This window comes from Physcomitrium patens, chromosome 8 (assembly GCF_059467195.1).
Source record: "Physcomitrium patens ecotype Gransden chromosome 8, ASM5946719v1, whole genome shotgun sequence".
Classification (NCBI taxonomy): domain Eukaryota; kingdom Viridiplantae; phylum Streptophyta; class Bryopsida; order Funariales; family Funariaceae; genus Physcomitrium; species Physcomitrium patens.
The window spans coordinates 4,732,118-4,744,702 of record NC_143417.1 but is presented as its reverse complement, the minus strand read 5'-3'; the positions used below and the strand labels follow the sequence as shown (position 1 = coordinate 4,744,702).

The window sequence follows — 12,585 nt, the reverse complement described above, 5'->3', positions numbered from 1 at the left end:
CGAAGAAGCTAGACGCGAAATTCATAGCCTACAACAAGAGATTATTCGACTGAGAGAAGCAAGACATGTGTCACATACGACCCCTATAGATACTTCAAGGATTAGTACGAAAGAACCAAAAGCGAGTATGCCAGACAAGTTTGACGGAACAAGAGCCAACTTCCGAGGTTTTGTGCAACAAGTACGGCTTTACCTACGCCTATACCCTTCTTGTTATTCGAATGGATTTACCCAGGTTGCTTTCATAGGTACTCTTCTATCAAGAAATGCTCGCTCTTGGCTTACTCCACTATTGGAGAAGGATTCTCCAATATTGTACGACCTAGAGGCTTTCATAGAGAGACTTACTGCTACGTTTGGAGATAGCGATCGAGAAAGAGTGGCTGAAAGAAAGATACAAAATCTACGACAAGGATCACGTTCTGCTGCAATCTATGCTGCAGAATTTCAACAGCTTACATGTGATCTTGATTGGAATGATAAGGCGTTCATGACACGATTTCGATATGGACTGAGAGATGATGTCAAGAACTTATTGATCACCATGCCTAAGGCGGATACTTTAGAAGAACTTATATCTCAGGCAATTATTTGTGACAATCGCCTCTTTGAATTACGACAAGAAAGACGATCACGCTGGAGAAATGATGGAGCATTTGCTACATTTTCAAAAGGTCCAGAGAATCACTCCACAGATCCTGAACCCATGCAAATTGATGCGGTACGTTTCAAATCCCTCACAGCTGAGGAAAGGAAGCGACGGTTTGAACAAAACTTATGTTTATATTGCGGAGAAGCGGGCCATAAAGCTGTAGATTGTCGGAAGAAACAGAAGCCTCAAACAACAAGACTCAGGAGTACAAGCATACAGGAAAACAAGGACGCCCAGCCACAATAGGGACCGTGCGGCTGGACATCTCAACATCCAAAATTAATCAAGGTCCCTTTCTCTCAGCTCAACCTTCAGATTATTTTATGGTACCTTTACATCTGGGTATTCAAGAACTACAAGTCAATGCTTTATTAGACTCGGGTGCATCCGCTTGCTTTATAGATGAAGAGTTTGCCAAGCTTCACAATATTTCTCTTGTAAAGAAACTTAAGCCTGTCCATGTAGAAGTCATAGACGGACGACCATTGTCTTCGGGCAATGTTATCCATGAAACTAAACCATTGAAGGTACGTCTTGAAAACCATGAGAGCAATATTGTGTTTAATGTTATCAAGATCCCTTCATGTCCTATCATTTTGGGACTATCTTGGCTTGATAGATATAATCCATTGATAGATTGGAAGTTGTGGAAAGTGACATTTCCAACAAACTCCTTGAAGGTGGAATCTGCCAAGACAATGTCTAGAAACAAATCCTTGTTTATAGGTGCAAGGGCTTTCATGAAGGAAGCCAAGCAAAATACACCTCTTGTCATCTTCGCAACTCCGACTCGAGAAGATGCAACTCCGACTTTGGTTATTCCAAAGCAGTATGAAGAATTCAAAGATGTCTTTGAAAAGAAGAATGCTGATATGCTGCCAGAGCATCGACCCTATGACTGTGCCATTGAATTGCAAGAAGGAGCACAACCACCTTTTGGACCAATCTACAATTTGTCGCAGACGGAGTTGACTGAGTTGCGAAAGAACATTGACGAGAATCTAGCCAAGAACTTCATCCGTCATTCGAAGTCGCCAGCTGGGGCACCAATCTTATTTGTGAAGAAGAAGGATGGCTCACTACGAATGTGCGTGGACTATCGAGGCCTCAACAAGGTGACAAAAAAGAATCGCTACCCACTGCCTTTGATCTCTGGTCTTCTAGAACAACTTGGACGTGCAAGGATCTTTACAAATATTGACCTAAGGGGAGCTTACAATCTTGTGCAAATCAACGAAGGAGATGAATGGAAGACAGCTTTCCGAACAAGGTATGGCCATTTTGAATACAATGTCATGCCATTTGGTCTTACTAATGCTCCAGCGGTCTTTCAACACATGATGAATGACATCTTTCGAGAGCATCTAGACGATTTTTTTGTCATCTATCTAGATGATATTTTGATATTTTCTAAGAACGAGGAAGAACATGAGAAGCACGTTTGTCTGGTACTCAAAAAACTATGGGAGCGAGGACTCTATGCCAAATTAGAGAAGTGCTTATTTCACCAAACTAAGATGGAGTTTTTGGGATTCATCGCGACTACGGAAGGCTTGAAGATGGATCCAAAGAAGGTGGAAGCAATCATGTCTTGGGAAGTTCTGAAGACGGTTAGGGACGTACAATGTTTTCTTGGATTTGCTAACTACTATCGGATCTTCATCAAGAATTATTCTCAAGTTGCTGCCCCCCTCACTCGGTTAACGTGCAAAGACAAGCTCGAATGGGGACCTATCGCAAAAAAAGCATTTCAAGATTTGAAGATGGTATTTACTACAGCTCCAATCTTAGTACATCCGGACTTTACAAAGGCCTTTTATTTGGAGACAGATGCTTTGGATTTTGCTTTGGGAGCTGTACTTTCACAGATGGGCGTAGATGAGAAGCTCCATCCAGTTGCGTTCTATTCTCAAAAATTCTCTGCTGCTGAGATCAACTATGAGATCCACAATAAGGAACTCCTTGCTATAGTAGATTCTTTCCAAGAGTGGCGCCACTTTCTCGAAGGAACTACACATCCAGTGACCATATATACGGATCACAAGAATTTGGAGTATTTTATGTCGGCTCGGGTTTTGAATCGGCGTCAAGCTCGGTGGAGTATGTCGCTATCCAGGTTCGACTTTGTTATTACTTATCGGCCTGGGAAGCAACAAGGGTTGTCCGATGCATTATCAAGGAGATCATATCTCGCGCCAAAGGCTGGAGATGCAGCGTTTGATCAACAGTGCACGACATTGTTGAAGCCAGAGAAATTTCGGCTCAACGCAGCTATTGTACCAATTGATGCTGACTTCCTCGACCAGGTACGGGCCGCAACCATTGAAGATTTTCTAGCCCTTGATATCAAGCAACATGCTAGTGATGATAAATTCAAGATGGAAGGAGATCTAGTATATTTCGAAGAGCGGTTGTATATCCCAAAAGGGCCAGCACGACTCCGAGTTCTTCAATCTCATCATGACTTTCCAGCTGCGGGACATTTTGGATTCAATAAGACCTTGGAACTTATTTCCCGCAATTTCTGGTGGCCTCAAATGTGGAAGGATGTGAAAGATTTTGTTGTATCTTGTGACATTTGTTCAAGATCCAAAAACCCTCGACATCGGCCTTATGGACTTCTACAGCCATTGCCTATTCCGCGCCGACCATGGTCTTCGGTTTCCATGGACTTTATTACGGATCTACCACCATCGAATTCATTTGACAGCATTTTTGTTGTCGTAGACCGACTTACAAAGATGGCACATTTTGTCCCTTGCAAGAAGACATCGTCAAGCGAAGACACAGCAAGACTCTTTTTTGATAATATGTATCGATATCATGGTCTACCAGATGATATCGTATCGGATCGAGGAACCCAATTTGTGTCAAAGTTTTGGAAATCTCTTTTTGAGATATTGAAGGTGGATATCAAGCTTTCTTCGGCATTTCATCCTCAAACGGACGGCCAAACAGAACGGGTGAATCAAGTTTTAGAGCAATATTTACGTTGCACCATCAACTATCAACAAGATGATTGGGCGGCATATCTACCGCTAGCCGAGTTCGTATATAACAACACCCTTCATGCGTCAACTCAACAAACACCATTCTTTTCCAATTATGAATACCATCCAAAGCTTGACTTATAAAGTTCGTCAACGATTAACAATCCGGCCGCTGAAGGATTGGTGAAGGAGCTTTCGCAGCTTCAAACTACATTGAAGCTTCAATTGTAAACTGCCTAAGAATCTTACAAGGCATCCGCGGATAAATTTCGGAATCAAGCACCTAAATTCACGATTGGAGACAAAGTTTGGCTGCTTCGACGAAATATTAAGACCAAGCGGCCATGTGACAAATTAGACTATCGGAGATTGGGACCATTTGTTATCCAGAAGGAGATCAATCCTGTAGTGTACCGTCTGGAGTTACCAGCTACTATGAAGGTACATCCTGTCTTTCATGTTTCTTTGTTGGAGCCTTATCGAGAATCGTCTTTTCTTGGAAGAGTACAATGTCCACCACCTAGCATAGAAATAGAGAACCACAAAGAATACGAGGTGGAAAAGGTCCTGGATTCACGGCAAAGACGGGGTAAATTAGAATACTTTGTGCATTGGAGCGGTTACGATATTAATGAACGAACATGGGAGCCGGCCGAAAATCTCGCGAATGCGCCGCAAAAGGTACAGGAGTTTCATCGACGATATCCTGAGAAACCCAAGCCGGTTCGACGATAGCTTCTTACTGAAGCTTGCTCATCCAGAAAACAGAAAAGATGAGAGAGCACCACCAAAATCCATAGTTGATGTAGTCATTCTCTCCAAGATAGCGTAGAGCTTTGTTAGTAGCCCAAGTTTGTTCTTATTGTTTTAGCCTTTGAATATGGATAGCCAAGATACTACACTTATCATGTCATCTCAAGTAACTAGCTCACGAAGACGACCGCGAGATGAAGAACGGCCTGCACCACGACGACGTCGAAGGATTCCAAGCAACAGATCGCTGGTGATTGTATTTGAGGTCGAGCCTGCCTACAATGGTCAGCCAGAAGGAGTGTTTGCAGGACAATTTCACAATGAAGACACGAAGGTTCATGCTTGGTCAGAAGTTGAAGGCATGGGCCACTACCGTTGGCTTCAAGGACCATTCAATCACTTGCCTCGTGAACAACAATTGGAGTTCATAGCAGAGGTTATGCGACAGATCTTCATTTTCTTGCGTTGGTATTGACTGACGATAACATTACTTCTCGGAGACCTCGAAGCTAAAGGAGGAGGTGATGTTAGGGACATAATCCTTAGACCTTTCTAGAGACAAGTTTCTAGAACCTTCTAGAAAGAAGTCTCTAGAAACTTCCAGAAGATTCTTTGAATATTCTCTTAGAATATTCTTCAAAGATTCTCTAAAGATTCTTTAAAGATTCCCTAAAGATTCCTTTAGAAGGCTCTAGAAGATTCTTAGAATATTCTGGTAGATTCTAGGAAGTTACTTGAGAAGCTTCCCAGCTCTTGGGTAGTTGCTCGAGAAGCTTCATAGTTCTTGGGAAGCTTCTTGATGCGCTTCCTTAGAACCATAGGCCAGTAGTATATATAGGAGTCGAGGCTGAAGAGTTCTTCAGTCTCGACAACGCATCTCTTGAAGCTCTAGCTCAATTCTCTTGGCGTTGCTCTTGTACTCATCTGATAATCTAGTTCTTGTCATTTCTTCTTGAACTTCTTGTTTAGATTTCTTATTTGTATTTTTGGTCCGTCACAGTTATCTAACATGTGATTTGAATGTATTTTAGTAGGAGTAGAAAAAAATTGATTATAGCATCACAAAAAATAATAATAATAATAATAATTTATTTTATTTTAATTTTTTCTCTAATTTCTTCTACTTATTTAAAATAATGTAATTATATATTTATGACAAAAATCATATTTTAGAGATGATTTATGATTTTTCCAGTATTAGATGATTTATGAAAATTATATATAAAGTAATAAGAATAATAATAACTTATAATTGAAATTTATATATTTTAATTATAGAATAAAAATTTTAAGTAATTTTCATTATATCAATTTTAAACTAAATTAAATCATGAAATTCTTTTATTGAATTTAGTAAATTTGAATATTTTAATGGAAAAAGATTAGACATGAAAGAATATATAACTATTTAATTTATTCTATATAAAAAATATTATTTTATTCTTTATATAGCTTATTCATATTAAAATATTTGTATCAATAGTTATTATAGAATTCTTAGACATAAAAAGATAAATAAATAAAAATAATATTTTGCAAACTTATAGCCCTTGTAGCATGTTTCTTAAGAACATCTTATCTTAAACAACAAATTGCCTTGATCTAATTCACTTAATTTATAATTTATTCAATATACTTCTATTTATATATTGCATACATGATTTGGTGTCAAAATTTATTGTCACTTTATATCAAACTTCATTGATCAGTTATAAAGGGATCTATATATATAGATATACAAGTTTTTTTTTTCAAAAAGACTTAATGATTACATCTCTAGTTAAACCTGGTCAACAATGTTCATTTAACTAATTTTTTCATTAAATTATTTTCATAAAGACATCTGTATGCATCCAAATACATTAAAAATTAAAAATTAAATCAATAAGTTTCAGGTATATTTTCAACTGAACTTAGTGTATCATGAGTATTGTTGAATCTAAAATAGAATAGTAATTAATAGTAAAAAACTTTCAAACCACTTATACAAAGAAGAAAGAAAAGAACATTCTTGTAGTGTAAATTATGAACACAAATATTCAATAGTAAATTTTTGAAATAATAATAAAAAAATAATAATAAATATGATGTGATGTATTTGCAGAGCATAAATGCAATGTTGAAAAAAATACTCTTGCAAAGGATAAAATTGAAAAAATTATCACAAACAAACCTAGAGAATGAAATTAGTAATTAAACAAAAATTTTAATGTTTTCATTACTCAAAATACCAATTTGACAAAGGTTTGCAAAGACCAAAGAATTGAAGAGTAAAATAATATGAAAACATAGATTACAGATGGAAAAAAACATATCAAATTTCGGTAATACAAATAACAAACATAACAAGAATTATGATTTAAAATCAAAACTAATTATTTTTTGTGAAGTGAGCATGTAAGAGTGTCCTTGCAGTAAACGGGATGTCCACCTACGGGTCTCTAAATTTTTCTTTTTGATTAATGCTTATGGAAATGTTCCAATTGTAGGCCGCTGTAGGTCACATTTATGTCCTACCACAAGCAGCCTAATGTATAAACAAACAGTGCCACAACAGCACTCAATACGGTCGTCACATCAATGCACCCAGTCATCATTGAGAAGATGAAGAAAACTATATTCTAAGTTTTCACATTTTCCAAACAACGAATAAATCAATCTGTAGAGCAATGCAAATTCAACTATCCAACTTAGAAGCAATAGAACTTTGCAGGAGTCAGATTTCATGACAACAGTCAAAACACCAGTTGATGTTCAAACGTACTGTCGTTGAATTTCGCAGTCTGCAAAAGAAACTATTTCACTTATGCTTTTACCAACTGAATTGGTTGTGAGAATCACTATCTGCAAGTAACTACGGACAGAATGCAACAGATATAGACACGGGTTAGAAGCTTCAAGTTGCATGGCGAGGGAAGTGGGAAACAGCAATAGACTCTCCCGAAACATAGTGGCCGTGGATGGGTCTGGCGTACAGCTACCGACACTGCGGAGTCTCTTAAGTTTTGAAGCTTTCTCTTAGAATCATGAAGTAGAAATAGGGGTGCGACGAAATTGAACTGAGGTTCACATTAAGTGTGCATGATTCGGCAGATCATACGCAAAGAGAATGCGAAGGCGGCACGTTCGGAGTTGCTAAACCTGATTCAACCTCGAAGCCGTTTCATTTATTTTTCACCACGAAGCTCACTACCTTCGACAAGGCGATTGTTGTTGACTCGGTTATGTCCGCCGTCGTGGACTCGGGAGTCTCACTTTGGCATTCGAAGTGGCTTTTATAGGTGAATATCTAAAAGCATATTTATCTGGTGAGATGACATCCCTCTTCTTCCTCGGCGCTTGAGAACCAGACTTGGGTCCATAAAGTCCTGTTGCATTGCAGGACCCCATCGGGCCTCCAATGCTCATCGTTGCGAGCTGTGGCGGAAGGCCGTCGAGTGCATATGACTTATGGGGATAAGTCGAGACCTGGGAACTGCACGTATCACAGCAGCACGACTGTCCATGCTTGCAGAATGGGCAATCGGCATGCATCGGAAGCTTAGATTGAATAGGTTGACAATTGCCGTTACCGCAAAGTTGTAAGCCTTTCGACTGGGATTCTGTTAGTAGTGTCTTCGATTCCAACTCAAATTCTTTGGTACATGATGAATCGAATTCCCCTTTTGTGATCTTGGTCGGGTGTTCATAGTCTGATTGGTATGTATCCTCAGATACAAAACCTTTCATCTGTAGTGAATTCATGGATCTCTCTATTTTAGAGTACTCCTTGTCATGTGGCGCTTTAAGGGTTTTCATTGACTTGGGTGAGCTCGGGGACGAGAGCTGTTGCACCCTCGTCTGGTTTTCGCAGCAATAGCCTGAGCCACGACAAAACTTGCAGATTTGCGTGGATAACTTGCAGTTCTTGGGCTTATGGCAGTCGCAATCTTTGCACCTTGGACTGAAAATCCTTAAATGTGGGCTTGTGAACATCGTCAAATGCTGAACAAGGGGATGAAGGTGGAGGTGCGCAAGGTCACCCATATGGATTACACAATGGAGCAAGTCGACGAGGTGAACCAGTTGGAGAAGCAGTTTTACACGACGTGCGAACTGATGGAGGGGGGCATTTCGGCTTCTGACAGTCGCAGGTTGCACACCTCGGGTCCACGGAAACACAATTTCGAGGGGAATTGGCTTCGACTACATTAATCACATTTGAAATCAGAATGAGTAAGCTCAAGATGTGTGAGGTTCAACCATGCAGCCTGCACTAAATAGAAAAGCTGGAGAACGGAGAAATTTTTGGATGGCAGGGTGGAGATGAAGTATCACCTGAGCAAGCAGACATTGTCTTTACATAAGGTGGGCAGCTACAGCTTCGTGACGGGTCTGCGGCCAATTTCTTGATGTGAGGTGGACAGGTGCATTGAATCTGAGGCTGACAAAATGGTCCAAGTTGTGGACACGAACTGGGAGGTGGGTAACGGCTTGAATCCAGGGGGAGGGCGGGGGTGCACGGTCTTGACGGCGGCAAGTAAATGTCTCCATAAGTAACGTCCGAATCACACAAGCGTAAGTCACAAGGGCCACAGTCTTGAGGAAAGCACTCTCTCGGCGAACACAAGCGTCCGCAGTTTGATGAGGCAGGATTGATATTCCGGGATAGGGGCAGGTAGAGATCATCGTGTTCAACGAAACGTCGATATCCAGCGGGAAGATGGCCTTCTTTACATGTATTTGAATCATAGACATCCACATATTTCTGGTGTAATCCAGGTAAACATGATTCCACTGGTGACTGCAGTGAAGGACAGGGGCAGCAAGTATACCCGCTGCCGCCTGCAAGTCGCGCTGGCTGTTTGGGTGTGAATGAAGTACGGGCAGACTGCTTCGAAGATTGCTGTGACTCTGAAGGTGGTTGAACGCCGACGTCCCAAAGTGTACGCGGGTCCCTTGAAGATGAGCTGCTATTATACTCTGGATTAGAGGAAGGTGGCTTGGAAGAAACTACAGTGCAGCCATCCTCACGTGATGACCGTCGCGGCCAATGCTCCAAAAGAGTAGGAATTAGCTTAGATTCGGTTCCTTCTACCCGACGCGCCATCCGGTTGAACCCATTCCCAGTCATTCTGCCATATAAAGATTAAACCTTTGTCATTACTTATACAAAAGAAAGACGTTTAGATTGGTATCAAATCAAGACGGTTCTGATTATAATGCCAAATGATTGTGTTGGAAAGGAAAAAATCTACAGCTAGTGTGTTTCGAATCCAACTTTGCACTTGCACGCAATGAATTCTGTGGCCATCGACAAACAACAAAAGTTAAAAGGAAATGCAAATGTGCCTCTGTCATACCCAGTTATTCGCCGATTCAATTAGTGTGACTATCAGAAGGTAAATCTGTCACCCTATCGACATTGCACCTAAGCGCATCTGGTGAATATTCCCAGCTAGGATATTCGCCCTAGAAACCCCAGAAGGGTATCTGAGCACGACAGAAGCTACAAAAACCCAGCAATGAAATTTTGAGCTTGTAGTCAGCGGCAGCTCGATAAATTTAGTCAATAATTGTAAAGAACTTTGTAACACCATCAATCCGCAGGCATGCGAAATTAAATAAACTATTATGTGAAATGTTCCCAAAACGCCGCAGGAAAAGCCATCTTGGATCAAACTTCTTTTCTTAACTTTGTTATCATGTTTAGGGAACTGCGTGCCGACTAGAAGAATGATCAAATCATCATACTCATCGAAACACCCCACTGCAAATGTAGACATCCAGAACCCATCAACCCAAGCTGGAGTTTAAATTACCCTCAGGAACACTACGTACATCCTTGAGTTCCTGCTCCATCATCCTTCCCGACGGCAAAGGGTTTCGCAGATGCAACCACACCTTCTAAAGCATCAGGCAGTATGCAAATCACAGGAAAGGTTTCACTGTGATGCACAACTTCGCACAAGAATGGCAGAAAGAAACATCAGATCCTCACACATGGACCGTGGCTCAACATACCAGGGGCACCAATGAACATGTCAGATCACTGCAAAGTAAAATAAATAAATAAATAAATAAATAACAAAAAGAAGAAAAATAACACAAAAAACAGTAGTTGTGGAGCTTAACCGGAACAGTAAACGCAGCTAGGTAGGGCAGGAGTTGAAGAGGATGGAAAGGAGACGTGGGCCAAGAGACACAAGGGTTGCATTGAGGAGATGTGAAGGACTTCAGGTACTGCTATGCACGAACTCTTCACGTCCAACTAGTGGTTTCAGCGGACACTGGAGGTTTCTCATTATGCCCCTTCGTGACTGTATGCCTGTTAAAGTATGGAGCCCAAAGGGTGGAATCACCAACAGTGGACCGCATGTTGCAGTCGATGCACGATGCGAAAATCGGTGAATTGCTGCGCATGGTAGAGCCTTCCAGGTATCTTGAGTGCCGAAATCCTCCATTGCATTGATCACCGCCAACCATCGGCTCTACAGTTCTCACCGTGCATCTGTTCTGCTTACTTGCTGTCGTTTCTTACTAATAGGTTGGCTAGTATGTTCATCAGTCTATTGATTGTGTACCATCTTCCAATCTGCGTGTTTAGTACCTCTTATAATTATCTTTTATATCGACCGCTACCCAACATCAGAAGATATGGCGAGTCTGAACTGATGCGTTCTTATGCGAAACCCAAACCTTCCGGGTGTGGATGGAATTGGAAGACAATTTAAAGCACAGAGTTTTCGCTAGACAAGTTAAAGCACCAAGTGACCGCTAAACGAGTTAAAGCACAAAGTTTACGCTGGACAAGTTTAAGCACAATAGTCTTTATCTTTCAAATGTAAACATTTTTTATTTTTATTGCTAGAAGAAATGCAATCATTGTGTCTCTTGGCCCACGTCTCCTCAATGTAGAATGTACATGACTGATAAGCTCTGTGTGAGTCTTTGATCCAGAAACACATCACTGTATACGTACATAAGAATATACATGCATACATATATCTATATATCTATATATATATATATATATAAATATATAATCCATCTCTCACTAAATTCCTTTCACCAAACTTCTCGAAACCTCCAAACGACAACTGCAAAAACCCGGCCACTGTGGGCACAATCATGACCCTACCTCCATACCAATTTGGAATCAGACAGAACACGACAAATGTGCGGAACAACTTGGAATACACATAAAGACACAAGGTCACGTTTATTAGAATACATCGAAGTACAGGAAGGTTTTATTCTATGGACTTATCACGTACTACTGTGCAGTTGCCAGTGCGCAAGCGTGCAAAGAGATTGTCAAACAACATCAACACGGTGGCCAAAATCCGCATCTGAACCACTGCTGCATCCCAGTCACACCCATACGAAAACGAGATAAAACTAAGTCTCGATACACATCGACACACTGCACTACAAAAAGCTACACAGATATGTCAATACACCCATGGTCACAAAACTCACAATGCTCCAGACTTGATCAGAACGAAACTCCATTACTGGAACCCACTTGCAGCGATATGTTGCGGGGATTGCTCTCGGGCTTCCTCTACAGCTGCGGCAGCTGCAAGATCTCCTGTGGGGTGCTGAAACCGCCGGGGACGCCATTGAGCTTGCGGGGCAGATTCAAAGCGCGCATGATGTTGTTCTGGTTCAGCGCATCGCATTTAGGCTTGAACGCCTTGGTGGTGCACCGTAATCCAAAAGCGGAATAGACAAAGTCGCAGTACAGTTCGTAATTGGTTGTGGGATCGCAGTCGCAGCACTGGTAAAACACGCTACAGGGATCGTTCATCGGGACGCACCCATGGACGAGACTAGAGCTGGCAAGCAGTGCCACCAGCAGCACTGGCGCCAAAATGGTGAAGCGTGACAACGCCATCCCTGCTTCTATTGAAACCGAAACTGAGGATGAGCTTTGCAGTTGGCGACTTCGCTCCGTCACGGCTGGAATGCGAATGTTGAGGTAGACGGGGGTGCGGTCATATTTCACCTCGTCGATCCCTCTGAGCATGAAAAACGTGAGCCACGAAAGCTGTTCATTTGCTTATCACCTTGTCGTAGATTTTCATCTTCCCATATTCCTCATGCACACATCCAACTGCATGTAGATACCCCTTTTGTGGTGTAGCCATATGGATCACATACAAGGGTCACAACTGTGTTTCTGTAGCAACCTGGTCTGACACGGCA

General features: G+C 41.2%; 1 protein-coding gene and 1 long non-coding RNA gene across 2 annotated transcripts; both read right to left on the bottom strand.

The window, feature by feature from the left end:
• Positions 1–6,831: 6,831 nt before the first annotated feature.
• On the bottom strand, positions 6,832–12,343 carry LOC112285821 (uncharacterized). The gene is made up of 3 exons (XM_090252389.1): positions 10,197–12,343; positions 8,713–9,509; positions 6,832–8,580 (listed from the first exon to the last, which is right to left on the bottom strand). Exons 2-3 carry the CDS (start codon positions 9,506–9,508, stop codon positions 8,414–8,416), a joined length of 963 nt encoding a protein of 320 aa, XP_090108515.1. The 5' UTR covers position 9,509; positions 10,197–12,343; the 3' UTR covers positions 6,832–8,413.
• On the bottom strand, positions 9,742–12,343 carry LOC149988438 (uncharacterized). The gene is made up of 3 exons (XR_016504423.1): positions 10,510–12,343; positions 10,216–10,335; positions 9,742–9,883 (listed from the first exon to the last, which is right to left on the bottom strand). It is a non-coding gene; the product is annotated as an uncharacterized LOC149988438 (long non-coding RNA).
• Positions 12,344–12,585: the final 242 nt, after the last annotated feature.

Coding starts and splice junctions, on each gene's coding strand:
- LOC112285821 (XM_090252389.1), bottom strand. CDS start 9,508: ATGACTGGGAATGGGTTCAACCGGATGGCGCGTCGGGTAGAAGGAACC. Junction 8,581..8,712: donor GACAATGTCTGCTTGCTCAG/GTGATACTTCAT, acceptor TGATTAATGTAG/TCGAAGCCAATTCCCCTCGA.